Source organism: Lissotriton vulgaris, chromosome 1_1 (genome assembly GCF_964263255.1).
Source record: "Lissotriton vulgaris chromosome 1_1, aLisVul1.2, whole genome shotgun sequence".
In the NCBI taxonomy this organism is placed as follows: domain Eukaryota; kingdom Metazoa; phylum Chordata; class Amphibia; order Caudata; family Salamandridae; genus Lissotriton; species Lissotriton vulgaris.
Genome location: NC_141685.1, coordinates 716,415,286 through 716,434,794, shown reverse-complemented (window position 1 = coordinate 716,434,794; position 19,509 = coordinate 716,415,286). Strand labels below are relative to the sequence as shown.

The 19,509-nt window shown below is 42.5% G+C and overlaps 1 protein-coding gene across 1 annotated transcript in view; it reads left to right on the top strand.

The window, feature by feature from the left end:
• Positions 1–19,509, top strand: part of LOC147747702 (potassium channel subfamily T member 2) — a 1,549,272-nt gene that overhangs the window by 1,260,038 nt on the left and 269,725 nt on the right. The window contains exon 17 of the mRNA XM_086926024.1: positions 1,611–1,840. Within this exon, the coding sequence (XP_086782150.1) occupies positions 1,611–1,840 (230 nt within the window). The remainder of the gene's footprint in view (positions 1–1,610; positions 1,841–19,509) is intronic.

The following is a 19,509-nucleotide window of genomic DNA, read 5'->3' as shown; positions in this document are numbered from 1 at the left end:
TTTACCTACAGTGCACCTGGACCTTGGGCCTACCATAGGGGTGACTAGTACACAGAAAACAGAAGACCTAGGGACTGGCAAGTGGGTGCACTTGCCCAGTCAACATGGCAGTACCACACTGCACACACGCTCTGCAATGGCAGACCTGGGACATACTTTACAGGCTGCTTCTGTGGGTGGCACAACCAGTGCTTCAAGCCCATTAGCAGCATTTGATTTATAAGCCCTGGGCACACGCAGCACAATAGGGAGAGCATATGCGCTTTAGCACTGATCAGCAGTGGTAAAGTGCCCAGAGCCATAAAACAGCCAACAACAGGTCATAAAAAATACAGGAGGAAGGCAAAAAGTTTAGGGATGACCCTGCAAAAAGGGCCAAGTCCAACAGTTAAAATATAGTTAGAATCAAATTAAAATCACACAATTGCAAAAGCTTCTAATTGTCTACACGTGTGTGGTTGTGGCACAGCATCTTATGATACTGCACCAATGTATATACAAAAGTAAAAGTTGTGGCATTCAGTTTAATCTGTGTACTCAACTGCTTATGTGAACATGTATTCTGTCCCTGGTGATGAAGGGTGTTAGTTATCCTTATAGATTACTAGGTATATAGTATGATTATGTGGTGTAGTTAGAAAGGGCAGAAGAGAAAAAGGGGGAGGACCAGCCTCCTGGGATACTTCGTAAGGGGCTATGAATAGAGTTGCATTAACAAAAGCCTAACAAAGTGAGCATGTCAAGATAGTAAGAGCACGTCCTAAAGGGGTAACACGCAGTTGACCGTGTATGACTCATGAAGCTTAGAATATGAGAATGTATGAGTCAGAAATCTTAGAATCTGGCAGATAAATTGTAAGTTGAAACAACACTGATTTCATACAGTGTCTTTTATGGAGAAGATTTACAGTAGCAAATTGCTGTTAACTCAGAATAATTTACCTTTACTGCTGTCTGTCTTCAGCTTGTCACGTGCAGCCTGGAATGTTCTTTAAGGCAGTCTCTGAGTGAAAACTTCAGACAGATTGATCTGACCAATTTGCAGCAATTTAAGCATTCCAAAAACATTTTTGACACCTACATGAATATACATCAGAACTATTTGTCCTATATTTTAAACCCTGGTTGCAAAGCCATGTTTCTGAGACTTTACCTTATGCATATCCAAGTACCCCAATTCCAAGGGTCGTGGAATAGTTAATGCCTCTCAACAAAAACATGTCGGCTCTGCGGTTACAAGAACAAATCCATCAAACATATTATCTGCATATGCCCTAAACTACTATGTAAGAAAAAAGTAATTGAAGTCCAGTTTTATTGAAGCAACTGTAGAACAATCCAGGACACAGTTAGATACTGCTTCTTTTTGAATAACACACCATTCATTGGGAAATTCACAAAAGTCTTGGACTGTTGCGTTTTTGTTTTTTTAATTTGTAGAGCTTTTTTAAATTCATGGTCATACTTTTTTTATTCTTGGTACCTTAAGACTATTATCGGAATTATTGAACATTGGTAATTGGTTTTAAAATCGTTATGGATATTTTACTATGCCTATACAATAAATAATTGTTTATTTAAAAACAAATTGCTGTCTTCTCACAACCCAGGTTTGGTGTGTGCTTGATTGGTGTTCGGCGTGAGGACAACAAAAACATTCTGCTAAACCCTGGGCCTCGGTACATCATGAGCTCAACGGACACCTGCTTCTATATCCATATAACCAAGGAAGAGAATTCAGCGTTCAAAAAACAGCAAGACATGAAGGAAGCAAATTCATGCAAATCCTCCTATCATGGCCCTTCTCGGCTACCAGTTCACAGCATCATCGCCAGTATGGGTAAGGAGCATCCTGAGTAAACATTGCAGAAGACGCTGCATCTGTGCTAAAAACAACTAAAATTGGCATTTAAAATTTAAAATGTATTTAAGCATTGAACTGTGTACAGTCCATGGCTTGCATTTACTTGTGGTTTTTTTAGGTCGAGCATTCAAGACCTCTTGTATATACTTTAGTATATACTTATATGTGTATGTACTTTGTGGGCTCTGGAGATCAGCCCCAGGACTTGTCTGCTTCTGCTTAGGGACTTTTTTTCTGTTCAACTGCCTCGATTTAACTTTCTTGATAGAAAATGACCAGTAGAGGTCAGTAAAATACCAGAATTGCTATCTGCTGAGGGACATTCTTTTTTTTATTTTTCTAGCAACTGTCTCTATTTAACTTGTGGTTTTTTAGGTTGAGCATTCGAGACCTCTTGTATATACTTTAGTATATACTTATATGTGTATGTACTATGTGGGCTCTGGAGATCAGCCCTAGGACTTGTCTGCTTCTGCTTAGGGACTTTTTTTTCTGTTCAACTGCCTCTATTTAACTTTCTTAACAGAAACGACAAGCAAAGGTCAGTAAAATACCAGAATCACTTTAGCATTCTCTAGGTTCCAGTCCTTAGAAATTGTCTTCCACAAGCACAATAATATTTTTTTCAAATCTTGCATTTTCAGTGAAATGACCACTGAAGGCCCTGATTTATATTAAAAACAGCTTTGGACTATATAATTTCCTGGTGACAGGCAATATTTCTCTCCAAGTGTTACCATGCCTGGCATGTCACACCGTTTGGTGCTTACTATCCCTCCATGTTAAAGAACAGTAGATGGTTCAGCACCCAGGCTAATGTGCTGCATAGCTAAATACATATAAGCTCCTAAAAGTGAGACCAATTGCATTGCAAATGCTTGTTTCTCCTTACTATTGCTTTATGAAATAGGAGGGATGAATTATCCTCTACAGTTTGATTTGTGAGTGTGATAATTAACTGTAGTACACAGTATGTACTTCTAATTTTCCAATTTACTTCTTATAAATTATTTTAAGAAACATTGTTGATTTTCATTAGCTTATCTTATCGTTGTAAGGTGCATTATTTTGTTAAATGTCTTTGCAAAGTCAACGCTTGTCAGTCTGTTTAATAAAACTGTCCATGGCACATCATCAATAAAAAGAAATTTGAATCTATTGGAGAAACAGAAAATATTTTTCATGAGTCATCAGGCTAGAAAAAGGGAACTATCAGAAAGGAAGAGAAGAATGACAAGCATTGACAAAGCCAATAGGTCTCAACTATGTGAGATCTTTTGGCGTTGCCAATGTTTCTTAGCCATGTTGCAACGTGGCTGAAAGTAAATATTTAAAGCTCTATGGCACAGCCAATGTTGACCAATTCATAGTACTGTTTTTTTGTTTACTTTCATCCATGCTGGCACTGAAGCCAGCGCTGCTGTACAATATGGCTAAAAAAACGTTTACAAAGTCAAGTGATTTCTTAGAGGAGTGACCTTATGGCTTTGCCAAGGCTTGATTTAAGCAGTGGTGGCTGGTGAACCTTGAAAGTGGTGGGCCGTAAATACCCTTTTCAAATTTGAATAAACAAGCACACAAAGCTAGAGAACACAGCCTAATTCAAGGATTTTCTGCTGCAAACATTTTGTAAAACAATAGAACACAATGTTCACTTTGGAGCTCAACCGCCACATTAATTATCTTGAAATCAAGAGGTTCTGAAAGGACACTGATGACATGTTCAAGTATTCTTGTGATGTGCCAATATGCCTTGGCTTTTCTAGGTATATAATGACTTACCTGCTGCATTTGGTTGGACTAAGTGCATCACGTTACCATTTTGCCCTTTATCATTCACTTCAATAGGTCAGGTATAGCAGGACCAACTCGGCCCATCTTGTGAAGTAAAAATGGCTGTTGTAAATGAGACATTCCTCTTAGCGCTGCATTAGTATATAGGACAGACAACAAATTAACAGACAGAGTTGGCTCGGATCTCAGAGCCCAAGCACAAGCCAAACTGTGAAAATATTTGTTGTGTTAATCACATAACTAACGGCGTAAAGTATGATAAAGTCTCTTAGAAGTTTTTTTTAAGTGTATTTCTATGACAAGTTGACGCTTTGACATTAATAGGGCACATTGTAGCACTGAACTATTAAAAGTGATCATATTGCACAACTAGCAGCCTGATCACACATATTTAATTGAAAGTGATTTCTTTCATACATGATAATGGAGTAAAAAGAGTTTTGGTGAAATAAAATATTTGCCTAAGAACCTAACAGAGCCTCTAGCTGAGCCAGAGCTAGGCTTGTGCCTGACTCGAACTTCTAGTAAAGAGTAAAAACGAAATCTCTGTTTAGAAAGAAAGTTAAAAAGGAATACCTCTTTATGGAGGTTAAGTGGGGTCACTGCAGACCCTCAATGCTAACAGTACAACACATTACAAAAAAGAAAAGCAATTTCAAATATGACTTTCTATACTTTTCATGCACCCTGCCAATAATGAGGACAACTCTTAACCTTAACTAAAAAGAAACTAGCCTGAATGCCACGCTTCCAGGCCCTCTCCTTCATGGATTCTCTCCTCTGCTTCTAAGGGCCTTCCAAAGCAATGTTAATGTTGTCAATTTAAAATAAATCTCTGTTTGGTGTGCTGTGTGGCTGAAGTGGCCACCACTTCGCTGTAAGTGATTTATGTGTACTTATCGGATTAACATGCACATTAGTAAGTTGTGAGATTCGTTTGTTGTGTGCATTACTGTTTTGGAGATTGCATACCGAGTGTCCAATTCAAACCACATCTCTGTTCTCCTCTTGCAATAGACAGAGACCAGCAGCAAAGTCCCTCACATTTGTGTTGAAAAAAAATCCATGTTTGTGAGTGTGGGGCCACCTCCTGATTTATCGATTTGGTTTCCTGCAGACTTCTTTTTTTGTCCAGCTGAGAAAAGCAGGGTGTTTAGCTCAGCCTGTGGGCCCCCAGGGACTCCGGGCGGTCGGCGGTGCACATGGGGGGTACCCTTTGAATGAACAATGTGGCAGGCACCCCGCGGTGCCTGTCATGTTGTGCATTAAAATGCACAACCTGCCTCTGTAACATTGCGGTGGGCGGTGCTCTCTGCACCGGCCGACGCAATGTTGCAGATGCTCCATACGTCCGTCAGTGTGGCGGGCGCATACTAATTGGGAGTGCAGGACCCCGCACCCCCAGCGGGCGGTCCTGTTTCCCGAGGGTATGGCGTGCGGACAAAGTCAGCCTGCCATACTAATGGGGCCTCTTAGAGAGGTGAGAGTCGAATAAACTTAAATAGATGGAATTTTGACAGGAATCATAGAAAGAATATATAATAAAACAGGAGTGATCATCATTTGAATGGAGTCGAGAAGACCCCACCAAGAGAGAAAAAGAGGGTTCCAGGAAGAGATAAGTTTAGAGATATGATTTAAGCCTTTTTCATGTTCATTTTAACTGATTCCAGTAAACATTTATAGGACCAGATGTCTAAATATTTTATTTTAGAACTATTCCAAACGAACCCAGTAGATTCAAAATGTTGTTTGAGACAAAATTTAGTAATAGGAAGAATTTCTGTCTTGTCAGAATTGATCTTGTAACCTGAAACAGAGGGAAAAAAAGGAATCTTTTGCAGTAGAGGAGGAATAGAGGTTTCAGGGTGAGATATAAAGAGTAAAATATGATCTGTATTGGCGGAAAACTTCAAATGATGATCACCATATATAAACCCAGAAATAGAATAATGGGTAAAAAAGGGTCAAGTGATAAAATAAATAGAAGAGGAGATAGGGGACAGCCTTGACGTATACATCCTGTTGCATTGGAAAGAATTGAGAGGTGAGACCGTTAACAGTGACAGAAGCTTTAATGGCCAAGTAAAGCAAGGAAATAAGAGAAACAAATTTAGAGCCGAAGCCATGCCACTGGAGATGTTTAAATAAGCCTTCTCCACATCAATAGTGCTAGCGGCTAAAGGAAAGAGTAGGAGCCTTATTCAAAACATAAAAAATAGGCATGATTTATTGCAGGTTAGTCTACTTTTAACGAAACCAAATTGCTCTAGGCCAATTACTTTTGGTAGAAGAGGGTCAATACAAAGAGCAAGCAGTTTGGCAAAAATGTAATAATCAACATTCACTAGAGAAATAAGACAATAGTTCTTACAATGTTTGGGATCGTGACCATCTTTGTCAATTAGACAGATAGGAGCTTCTAAAAAAGTGCCTTCTGCTTTACCCATAATAAAAAAGTATTGAAAGAGTTGCAGGACTTTTCAGAGGAGGAGATTTGATAAGTGCAAATAAAAATCTGCCGTAAGCCATCAGGGCTAAGAGTTTTATATTTTTTAAGAAGACTTAAAGATTGAGACCGCTCCGGAATTGACCCATCAGATTCTAGTGATGTTAAGTCGAGATCCTCATGAGAGGGAGAAGCAATTTGGTTAAAATAGGCGTTAATACTAGTAGTAGAAGGGGAAGACTTCGGAGTTTTATAGAATTCCATCAATTCTTCTAAGATATCTTGATCTTTGAAAAGAAGTGCTCTGTTTGATGTGTGGATATATTCTCCCAGCATGTGTTCCATTGAGATTTGAGATCATTAGCTAATAATCTGTCAACTTTATAGCGTCCACCATAATATCTAGTGCTAGTGCGTAGAAGAATAGATGAAGCATTATCTGTAGATATTTCGTTAAATGTAGTCCAACCAGTTTAGGGAACCATGTAGAGTGGAGAAAAAAGAGAATTATGTTGCCTCTGGGTTACAAAATCTCCAGGAATCTACAAGGTGTGCTTGAGAAATTGTAGTTTGGATTTGTTTGTGGGTCTTGTGAGGAATAAAACAGACTTGGGATTGGTGATCTATAAAAAGGTCAATAACCTGGATACAGTCTCCTCCTAGAATAAAAAAACATTATTTTGAATACAGTTTTTTGTAATGTTAGGCCAGAAAGAATAATCCAGTTGGGCTAGAGCGTAAACATTGAAAACTGTTAAATAAATATTGTTAATAAGCATAATCTACCTTCTGAATCAGATTCCTGAGAAATAACAGAACATTTCCACTTTTTATGGCATAAAGTAATCACCCCATTTTTTTTTTAGTGTTCGTAGGAGACCAATGCTAAGCCTACACAATTCTGTTTGAGTTTCAATGCTTCTGACTCTGCCAAGGGGATTTCTTGCAATAAGACTAAATCTGGATTGTATGAAGCCAAATGGGATACAATTCTCTGTGTTTTATAGGGTTAATAAAACCTTTCACATTCCAAGATACACCTTTGAATGTAGAGAGATTGAAGTAGATATAAGACAACACGCTCATCAACGATAAAAAAGAGATGAGTAGAGTAGTGAAGAAGGTGAAATACAGGGTGAGAAAAACATTGAGACCGATAAAGCAGAAATTAGAAAAAGAAAATAGGAAAGAAAGAGGGGGAATGAGTGAGAGCGTAAGAGGAAAAAGCACACGTCAAAGAAGGAATGACAACTGTAATACGTACCTTCAAAGGGAAAAAAGAATCCAACAAGGGCTGGTGACAGACAATGAAGATGGCATTTCCAACAAAGGGAGACATACCATGTCAGGAGATTACACAAGGACAGGGGGTGAATATGCAAGGATTCTTGATGCTCTGTAATAAAGAAAATAAAAAGAGACCAAAGAACCTAATACAGATACATCCAACAAGTAGTAACCTGTGAAGGAAACAAAAAATGTAGGATTACTGGAAAAAATTATCCTAAAACTCTTAAAAAGTAGTCAAACGACTATTATTACAATAGTCAAGTTATCTAAGAAGAGCGACCAGCTGTATCCCTGGAAGCCTTGGAGTGTGTATGAAGGAATTTTTGAAGTTCTGCAGGATCATCAAAGAATGAGATGCGGTTCTTATGAGTCACCCTGAACAAACATGGATGAAATAAACCATAATGTGCACCTTAAGTAAATAAAGCTTCTCTAAGATCCAGGAACTCCTTCCGCCATTTAGCAGTTACTGTGGAGACATCTTAGAATAGGAGCAGTTTAGCTCCAGACCCAATAAGCTGTTTTTTAAGCTTCGCCACAATTAGAACTTGCAGGAGGTCAGTAAATTTCAAAAAAAGGAGGATTACGCCACAGGCCTTAGAAGGAGCAGATGAGGAAGATAGGCAAGGGTCTAATCTGTGAGCATGCTGGATATTCAAAGAGACCTGCACAGAGAGGTCCAAAAGCTTCAGAAGAAAGGAGGTAATACACGTCACAGAGTCATCTCCCTCAATGCCCTCTGGTAGGCCATATAAATGGAGGCTGTTTCAGCTTTCAAGGTCCTCAGCAGATTTCCTCAAGAGTACAACATCCCTCTCCAAAGATAAAACCCTTGCAGAGACATCATAAAAATCATTGACATGATGTTCAACTGAGAATAACCTGGATTTGAGTGAAGACCATTTCGTATCCAGGACTTGTAACAAGTCTTGGTTTCCTCCATAAATGGTCTGAGTGCACGTATTACGTCCAATACAGTGTCTAAAGATACAGGCGGAACTGTTTTTAGTGGAGAGGGAGGGTCTTGTTTGAGTCTTTTGTTGGTAGAGGAGGGTGATTGTGTCTTTTACGATTTAATGGGTACAGACGCAGTTCTTGAAGAGCTAGATTGAGCAATATTGATTGAATTATTCAGTACAACTACAGGGGGGCACTGTAGAGGGAGAGCCCGACACATGCGAACTGACAGTAAGCCTTTTATTTGAATATAGTAGATGCTTGGTTCTGCCCATGTATTCAAATAAATATTAAAACCCAGCATAGGCATGTGAATTCAATAAAGTCTTTCCTTAATACAAAAGGAAAAAGGCCAGTGATGTAAGATTTAATGCTAACTGGATGTAACCAAACTGAGCTGAGAGACAGAAAACAAGAAAAGAGAGACTTGAATGGTGGACAGTTATTTCTGCACCTCACGCTAGTTTTATGTATAGTAGAAGTCCTGCGCAACAAGCCCAGGCACCAGCCGTCATATAATGCCACTGTGTTCTAACTTGTGCATCAGGTAATGAAGTCCAGAGAGTAGGTTTATGGTTTGAAAATGTTTTTATTTCGAATTGATTAGTTCATACGATATAGGAACATTACACTCGTTTCAACGCGTTTCATTCTCACATGGAGAACTTCATCAGGGCTTAAATTAAGGTGAGTATCATAACATTAATATAGAATTGTTACACAACAGGGTGCTCCAGATAGGTACACTGGGTGCAGAGGGAATTCACAGGGCCGAGTCTGGCCTATGATCAAGATTCTTAGGCGAATAAAAGTAAAATAGAAGATGGGCAGGGTTAAAGCTCCAGGCAATAACACTGAATGCAGTTCCCCGGGCCAAGTCCGGCCTCTCCCTTGTCGGTATTATGTCTCGGAGTAGCTGAAGGACTGATAGAGAGTTCCAAAGCCCAAAAAAGATGAAGAAGCAAAATAGTACCTTAATAAAATGTTATGGCTGAGGAGGATTTCACCAGTCAGGAAAAAATAAAATGATGGCCGAAATATAATTTAAAGTGTTGCTTGACGTTTCAGGCATCCAGTAGTAAGAAGGAGGCATTTAAGGATAGCCTCATGTTCAGCAGGGGTTCCGCTGCCCAAACCACCCCATTATACTATTTAAGCGGTTCAAGAACCGCCAAAAACGAAGCCATCACTCCTGATGCGGTGAGGAGCCCCGGAGTCAGGCGGGCATCTTGGAATCTGCCGCGAGAACATACAGAGTGCAAGCTTTCATCTGGGTAATTTACCCAGAGTGAGAGTACATGATTTCCAGCTTCATCTCAAATGAAGTGATTGCTATTTTGAATTTTATCGCAGCCAAAATAGTCCAGTGGGTACTTAAATGCAATTTTTTTTAAAAGAGTGTTTGAAGTCAAACTGTAACGTATGCAGGAAATATTCAAAGAATGTGCATGAAGAATCTGAAGACTTTTTCAAGATCACGTGCTGATTTCAGACTGCCAAATCAAAAGACTGGATGCGACTGGGGGCTTCCCTTGTTTACTCTGCTGTATCCTGGCATTTGACAGGGCATGGGGCGACTGTGTCAAAAACACGTCACCTCCCGAGCAGGATGCTATCTTTAGACATGCTGCACTACACTAGGCATGCACATCATATCTAATGGTTTGTGAATGTGAGTCGGGTGCTGAAATGAAGAGCGCCGCCCCCTCCCAGGCACAATACAGTTAGACTCCCTCTCTGTCCTGCGCTGTGCGTTGACATGCGCACTCTCACCTGTGTGAAGCACAGGTCCGGAAAAGTAAACAGACGAATGGTGAAAGTTGTCAATTTGTCTACTTACATTCCTGTTGCCCAAACTGCAGTGAGCAGATTATTTTTGTGTTGATGATATTGGGGCACCGCTCCAGCGTCCCCTATGGACCAGCCGCCTATGGTTTTAAGGAGATGTTTTGGCAGCCCTTCTTGTGACACAACTTGTAATTTAAACGGTGCATCAGTTTGGTTGCTTGTCACTGGACAGCTTTCAACATCTCTTTACCCTTCTGGAAATGTGGCTCCAAAACTGAACAGAATTTTCCAGATGAATTCCTCCAGAATGGGATGCTATACGCCAGGTGAGGTATTTAGAATGAAATGACAATCAAGATGTGGTCTTCAGAAGCGTGCAATACCTCTGGAGGGGACCTCAGGAACAAGCCACAATACTCATTGCAAAGAATTTTAAAGTGGCAAAACACCCTCCCTTTTTCTTCTGGATATATCTTTTTTCTTGTGAAGCGAAAGGGGGACAGGGGGCACTGAAGCTTATTGTGCCCCATTCATGATGGTAATCCGTCGAATTACATTGAGGAGTGCGCGAAGCACATCTCTGATAAAAGTGAAGAAACAAAGTTAGGAGGGCTCCAGAAGCTGGCTGCATTCTGTCCTCCAGGTGAATCTGGGCCAATCTCGCCCCTTTGAGCAGATGGTGAACTGCACTGATTAGGCAGGAAATAAACACTTGCCGAATAATATGTTTTTAGGGGCTATGCTCCTTGTAAGTTGCTGTCCTGAGAGATATTATAGCAAGGTTTGCTGGTCAGAACTGATGTGCCTTGGCACAGCTGTATGTGCTGGGCCCCGAACTGAGCATTCATTGGCTGTTGCACTGAGCTGTACTGGGAGAGTAGTACAAAAATTAGAGGGAAGCTGCATGTGCAGATTTCAGCCCTTAGGTAGAGAGGTGGGGGAGTGGAAGCAGTCCATTGCTAAAACTAGCATGTTCAAATGGCAGCTGTTGAAACAGAAAGTGGTGGGCATGAAAGTTGGGGATGAATGCTGTGCAGCGAGTGAGCAAAGCTAGCCCAACTATTATAAAGTTTCAGGGGCTTTTCCTCCTGGGAAATCTTTGGAAAAAGTGTGAGCAAATTGGCATTTTTACGCAAAATTTAGAAAGCGAAAAGATGTATAAAGCACAGACATTACCCAGAGGGTTTACCGCACTTTACAATGAAATAGATTTCATTACAAGAGATAACATTTTTACAAATTTGCTTATTACAAAAGTCACAAAGAAGCAGGATGATGTTCCATAATTGCTTGCCAGTAAGATGATAAGATGACACTTCTGCATTTTATGTAACCTATAAGATATATATATATAGGTATAAGAATATAACGGTGTACGTTATACTGATATTTATATATATATATATGTATATATATATATATATATATATATATGTATATATATATATATATATGTATATATATATATATATATATATATATATATATATATATATATATATATATATATATATATATATATATATATACAGCTCACGGTTTCCCCCAGTTTTCGCCAAGAAACCACGCACTCCGGGGGTCGTTTTCGATTAGTTTATTTTAAGTTCGCAACAGACGCGTTTCGGCGCTCCGCCTTCCTCAATGTAACATTGAGGAAGCGGGGCGCCGAAACGCGTCTGTTGCGAACTTAAAATAAACTAATCGAAAACGACCCCCGGAGTGCGTGGTTTCTTGGCGAAAACTGGTGGAAACCGTGAGCTGTATGTTATGCGGGTCCTGTGACCGCATCACGCACCCGTCTGCGAGTGCTCCTGGAAACTTGCAGGGACTTGAGCTGGATATATATATATATATATATATATATATATATATATATATATATATATATATATATATTCACTTAAAAAACCATAGGTTTCAGGCTTTATATAGTTAGGAATTAGCATTTAAAAACCCATTGAAATTGCTCCTATATAGTTAGTTGTAATAACTATATTTTGCGCACCCGCAATCCACTGCTGATGATGTCACATATTACATCATTCATGACATGGTCAGTGACATCACTGATGACATCACTGATGACATCTCAAATGACATCACTGATGACATCACTGATGACATCTCATTTGACATCACTGATGACATCACTGATGACATCATCCAGTGACTATGTGTTTCTGTAAAGTTTAAATATGTTTTACATATTGAAGAATGAGTAGATGTACAAGTGTCTGGATGAAGGATTTAGTAGGTGCGTGACTGACTGTATGAGTGAGTGATTAAATGTGTCTTACTAAATGCATGGGTTAGTGACTAAACTGTCTGAATGTGTGCATCAGTATGTCTGTTGTTGTGTAAGCTGCTGCATGTGTTGATCAGTAGCTATATGAGTGGCTATATGGGTTATTGATTGGTTGCCCAAGTATTTGAATGGGAGACTGAGTGTGTGTGTGGGTGGCTGGGAGGTGTGTGACTCTGTGCATTGATGTGTGAGCAGTTGATTCACTAGGTGTATGAGTTCAAGAGTGCATGTTGAAACAGCTATATGGGTGGTTGACTGTGTGCATGGGTGTGTTGGTGAGTGAATGGATATCTCAGTGCTACATGTCCAAGTAAGTACATATGTAAAACACAGTGCATGTGAGAGTTGGCATATATAAATGACTAATCATGAGAGCCAGTGAATGTGCGAATGGCTGTATGGATCATTGTGTACTTGTATCAGTGATTGTATAATTGAGTAAGTATGTGTTAGTATATGTTTGAATAAGTAAGGAGGACTGTGACCACAATTCGCTTTTAAAATTGTCATTTTGTGCTCTTTCTTTGTGATTTTAATATCTGGGAGCTCACCTGTTTGAAGCGCTCACCTCACACGCTGACACAGCCCTCCTTGACCTTCCCTGAGACAGCGACCCGCGCTGAGACAGGGAAACGCCCAAGGCGGTAGCCACGCCCACTGCGAGGCCACGCCCACTCTCAACCAGTATATAAGCGCTGAAAACAAGCGGTTATTACTTTGTTTGTTTGTATCCTCTGAGGCGGAAGCCGGAGGACTGTGACCACAATTCGCTTTTAAAATTGTCATTTTGTGCTCTTTCTTTGTGATTTTAATATCTGGGAGCTCACCTGTTTGAAGCGCTCACCTCACGCGCTGACACAGCCCTCCTCGACCTTCCCTGAGACAGCGACCCGCGCTGAGACAGGGAAACGCCCAAGGCGGTAGCCACGCCCACTGCGAGGCCACGCCCACTCTCAACCAGTATATAAGCGCTGAAAACAAGCGGTTATTACTTTGTTTGTTTGTATCCTCTGAGGCGGAAGCCGGAGGACTGTGACCACAATTCGCTTTTAAAATTGTCATTTTGTGCTCTTTCTTTGTGATTTTAATATCCCGGGAGCTCACCTGTTTGAAGCGCTCACCTCACGCGCTGACACAGCCCTCCTCGACCTTCCCTGAGACAGCGACCCGCGCTGAGACAGGGAAACGCCCAAGGCGGTAGCCACGCCTACTGCGAGGCCACGCCCACTCTCAACCAGTACAAATGTGCCGGCCATACCAGCGCAGCGGACGAGCGCAGCGGGAGCGCCGTTTGCACGCAGAAGGCGCGCCTAAGGCAAGCCCGTCTGCGCCCGTCCGCGCACGGCCGGGCCTAGTGCCAGAACCCCTGCCGAACACAACTGACCCCAAGGTAAGCTACTCACGTCGAGAGCTACTAAGTCTCAGACCCCCAGCTCCCTCCTGTGAATATATCCATGATTTAAATGGACCTTTCATTCACTGCTCCCTTTGTAAACCAGTCCAACTCAAACTTCCCACAAAACCCCACAAACCCGCCTCCCTCAAACTCGCCTCGCTAAACTGTCGCTCGCTCCCCAAACATGCGACACAGATCAACCATCTTATAGAGGACCTGGAGATAGACATCCTTTTCCTCACGGAAACTTGGCTCGCCATACATTCGCAATCAGATATGGCACTAGCAACCCCACCGGGCTTCCTCATCCAGTCTCTACCCCGCCCTCTAGGTAGAGGTGGTGGTGTCGCTATTATTCATCGGGACTATCTTTACTGTAAAACCAGCGATGCGCAGATCCCCGACTCCGAAAGCTTTCAGTTCACTATTAATCTTGACCCGACCAACTCACTTACAGGAGTCCTTGTGTACCGTCCCCCCGGCCCCCCAGGCCCTTTCGCAAGCTCCCTCCTGGACACTGTAACAAATCAGGCCCACTCCCTATCAAATTTCATGATAGTAGGTGACCTGAACATCCATCTCGATGACCCTGCAGACCTGGTAGCTACCGACCTGATCTCCGATCTGGCGGCACTCGACATTCGCCTCCTCAACTCCGGAGCGACCCACATCAAGGGTCACCTCCTGGACTCAGTGTTCACCAGTTCCCCTTCGGTACAAATGAAGGAGGCCCTCCCCCTCCCTTGGACAGATCACTTCCTGGTCCCCTTCCAACTTCCAGGAACATTCAGGAAACCACAAAAACCACCTACCTACATCAGGGACAGGACCTGGTCCAGACTCCCCACCGAAGAATGGGCAAGGATCCTAAAAACAACCACCCCTGCAGGCGAGGAAGACCCGACTGTCGCCGATATAAAATTTAGAGAGTGGATCACCACCTCCCTGAACACAGTGCTCCCAATTAAAACTAGGGAGGACAAAAACGGTAAACCCGGTTCTGCCCCGTGGTACACCTCGGACCTCCGTCTACTTCGCAAAAACTGCAAAAAAGCCAAAAGGCTTTGGAGGAAAGACTGGCAGCACGCCAGCAAGGAAGCATACCATAACACCGTCAGACTCTACAAAGAGGCCATTAAGCACGCTAAAGCTTCCCACTACGATGCACGGATAAAAGAATCCTCCAACTCCGCCAGGGAATCCTTCTTAATAGTAAAGGAGCTGCTTAAAGTACCCAATACCCCTCTCTCCATCACCCCCCGGGTCGACCGAAGTAATGAACTTGCCTCATACTTCAATGACAAAATCTCCCGCATCCTGGCCTCCCTTCCTCCGCCCGGCCCTTCCAGCCACCTGGCCAGCCACCCATCCCCCGGACTGATCAAAAGCAACCCTCGCTCCTCCACACTTGCTACTTTCCGGCCAGTAACCAGCACAGAGGTAGAACGTACCCTGACTAAAATGAAAAGCGGATCCCCTCTGGACCCGGCACCCATCAGATTCTTGAAAACCGTGGCCCCTGTCATCGTTCCCACGGTCATGGAGCTTATCAACAGCTCGCTTGCTCAGGGATCTGTCCCTGACAGCTGGAAAAGTGCGGTGGTAAAGGCACTTCTAAAAAAAACCCAGCTCGACCCATCGGACATGTCAAACTATCGACCAATATCACTACTCCCCGGAATCAGCAAAGTAGCCGAGAAATTGGTCAACGAACAATTATCTCAGTTTTTTGAGACCAATAACGTACTACGGCAATCCCAGACTGGATTCCGCCCGGGCCATGGCACAGATACCGCCCTTCTTGCCGTTATCGAGGAGGCAAGGCGCATCCTGGACTCAGGAGGGTCAGTGGCAGTGATCCTCCTGGATCTCAGCGCAGCCTTCGACACAGTCAACCACCGTGTCCTTCTTCACCGACTCGAGGCAGCAGGGCTCTCCGTGACGGCTCTCAGCTGGATTGAATCCTTTCTCACTGGTCGTACGTTCCAGGTATGGGACGACAATCACCACTCGTCCACCCTCCCCCTCACAAGCGGGGTCCCTCAGGGTTCCTCCCTGAGCCCGACGCTTTTTAATGCTTATATGGCCCCCCTTGAGGACGTGGTGACACCATTTGATATAAAAATGGTAAGCTACGCTGATGACACTCAACTGGTCGTCTCCTTATCACAACTAATCAACCACCCAGAGAATTTGACCCAACTGCCTCACAGAAATCCACAGCTGGATGAGTGACTCATCATTAAAATTAAATGGGTCAAAGACGGAAGTGATGCTCCTAGGGAAACAATGTACGGCCATCCCCCCAGCAATCTGGCCCGACGTATTCGGAGAAATCCCCCTCCCGAAGCGTGAAATCAAGACCCTCGGTGTATGGCTCGAACCAGAGCTCACCATGAAAACGCAAGCAGCCAAAACCTCGGGCACCTGTTTCGGGCTCATGCGCACGACTCGCAAAATTCTCCCCCTACTGCCCCCTGCTTCCAGGAAACTACTTATCCAGGGACTAGTACTGTCCCGCCTGGACTATAGCAATATGGTCTACCTGGGAGCCCCTGAGGCCACCCTGACGAAACTGCAGCGGACACAGAACGCTGCAGCACGTCTGATCACCAACCTTCCCCCTAGAGAGTCTGCCAGACCTGCCCTTAAGGCCTTGCACTGGCTCCCTGTGCGCCAAAGGGTGCAGTTCAAAGCCATGTGCATGTCACATAAGCTGATCAACGGATCTGGTCCCGCGATCCTCAGCAGTATGATCACTCCCTACAAAGCACCCAGATCCTTATGATCTGAGAATGAGCACCTGGCTAACATTCCCAGATTTAAAAAGGCACGTACAGGAGGACGACGCTTCTCTGTCCAAGCAGCTACTGGATGGATCGCCCTTCCACGCTCCCTCAGACTTGAACCCAACTACTTGACATTTCGCAAAAAGCTGAAAACACACCTATTCCCTAATTAACTGTCTCTCCTATCTTCGTCTCCCTCAACTGGATTACAACTCCTATAGCGCGGGGATGCCCTTGGGTCACCAGGCGCTTTACAAATCGTTATTAAATTAAAATTAAATTAAGTAAGGTGTTGTGTGTGTATAACTGTATAGTTGAGGAAATGGAAGTGTTATTGATTCTTTGCATGACTGACTAGGTGTGTGAGTAACTCCATGGATGAGTGGCAGTGTGTGAGTGTCTGTATAGGTGTATGAGTGCATATGGTAGTGTTGTATTGATGAGTGACTGTATGTATGAGTGATTCTATGGGTAAATGAGTGAATGTGTGTGTAGACCTAGGAATCAGTGAGTGCGTATGTAGTAACTGGTATTGGTGTGTCAATGGTTTCAAGAATGGTAGTCTGTATTTAACAGTGGGTGTATCAAAGGTTATATTAGAATGTGAGGAGGTGCATCGTATTATCACATGAATGATATCATCAGTGATGTGATCAGTGATGTCAAATGAGATGTCATCAGTGATGTCATCAGTGATGTCATTTGAGATGTCTTCAGTGATATCACTGACCATGTCATGAATGATGTAATATGTGACATCATCAGCAGTGGATTGCGGGTGCGCGAAATATAGTTAGTACAATTAAATATATAGGACCAATTTCAATGGTTTTTTAAATGCTAATTCCTAACTATATAAGGCCTGAACCATATGGTTTTTTTAAGTGAATTTGCAAGGTTTTTAAAATGCTAATTCCTAACTATATAAGGCCTGAAACCTATGGTTTTTTTAAGTGAATTTGCAAGGTTTTTTAAATGCTAATTCCTAACTATATAAGGCCTGAAACCTATGGTTTTTTAAGTGAATTTGCAAGGTTTTTTAAATGCTAATTCCTAACTATATAAGGCTTGAAACCGATGGTTTTTTCAGTGAATTTGCAAGGTTTTTTAAATGCTAATTCCTAACTATAGCAGACGTAAAACCTATATTTTTTTTCAATAAATTTCAAAGGTTTTGTAAATGCTAATTCTATTACCGAGTAACGTTTATATATGTTATTATCCTTCTGGGACCACCTGAGCAGCCATCTTGTTTCTCAGGAGAAGTGAGGCACAAGAGAGTACAAAACAAGAGTGGAAAACACGAAAAAGGGGCAGGGTTGAGACCCCCTGACACCCTAGCCCTTCTCAGGGGGTCTCAGAAAGACCAGCAAGTGCAAAAATATATATATGTTTTTTTAAATCGCGGGGTACGCGCACGGTACGCGTACGGTGCGCGTACCCCGTGATTTTTTCAATTTTTTTTTGGGACCCCCTGAGATGGGATAAAGGTTTGGGGGTCTCTACCATGCCCCCTTTCCGTGTTTTCCACTCTTGTTTTGGGCTCTCTTGTGCCTCAGTTCTCCTGAAAAACAAGATGGTGGCTAACACTTCCTGGTTTGGACAGTTTGGAATGTTGACAGTCGACTGCCAGCCAATCAGAAACGCGCTCATGCACGTAAGGGTACGCGCACATACGCGTACGGTACGTGTACCTTACGCGTACAGTGCGGTACGGTGAGCGCATATAGATATATAATTTGCTCAAATTCAATTTTCTCAACAACTACTGTAGGGATTTTCACCAAATATATAAAAAGCACTACTGCATACCTGTCCCTACCATTTTGCCAAATTTGGTCTAATTCCGTTTAGCCGTTCAGGCTGTAGCCGTGTCTGAAGGTCCCATAGAAAATGCCATTTGAAAATTTTCAAATTCAATTTTATCAAGAACTTCTGGAGGGATTTTCACCAAACGTAGCAAAGGCACATCTGCATACCAGGCCCTAACATTTTGCCAAGTTTGGTGTAATTCCATTCAGCCGTTCAGGCTGTAGCCGTGTCTAAAGGTCCCTATGGAAATTAACATGGGGAAAACACATTTTCGGACCCCCCTTTTGCCCCCCGCTTGACGAATCCCCCCAAAACTTTCAGGGAAGGAGCGGAGCTGGCCAAAATTCTGGAAAATTACACACAGATTCCTCAATCGGCGCCAAAGTTATTCCCAATAGAATGTTGAGCGCATATAGATATATAATTTGCTCAAATTCAATTTCTCAACAACTACTGGAGGGATTTGCACCAAATATAGAAAAGGAACTACTGCATACCTGTCCCTAACATTTTGCCAAGTTTGGTGTAATTCCATTCAGCCGTTGGAGCTGTAGCCTTGTCAGAATGTCCCTATGGAAATTAACATTGGGAAAACAGGTTTTGGGACCCCCCTTTTTTCTCAGCCCCTGCTTGACGAATCCCCCCGAAACTTTAAGGGAAGGAGCGGAGCGCAGCGAGGCATACTTAAGGAAAATTACAGGCAGATCCCTCAATCGGCACCAAAGTTATTCCCAATAGAATGTTCGGAATTTCCTATGGTAACTAGGTCCTAACTATATATACCTAGTGGCTATCGCCTTATTTATATATTTATATTTATATTTTCTGTTACTGTGTGCTGCAGATCAAGCTAGCTGCACTGCACAGCACATCTCCTAACTCCCTGGACTGATCACAAGAGCACACTAGTGTTCATGATGAAAGGCAACTGGGTCTTCCAGGGATTTACTTTCCCAAAGTGAATTCTACAGCAGAGCAAACTACAGACCGAGTGTGTCTGATTTACTACTAGACTAGGCAGCCCTTGTTTTTGCTTATGTCATGAAAAAATGGCTTGAATGTATT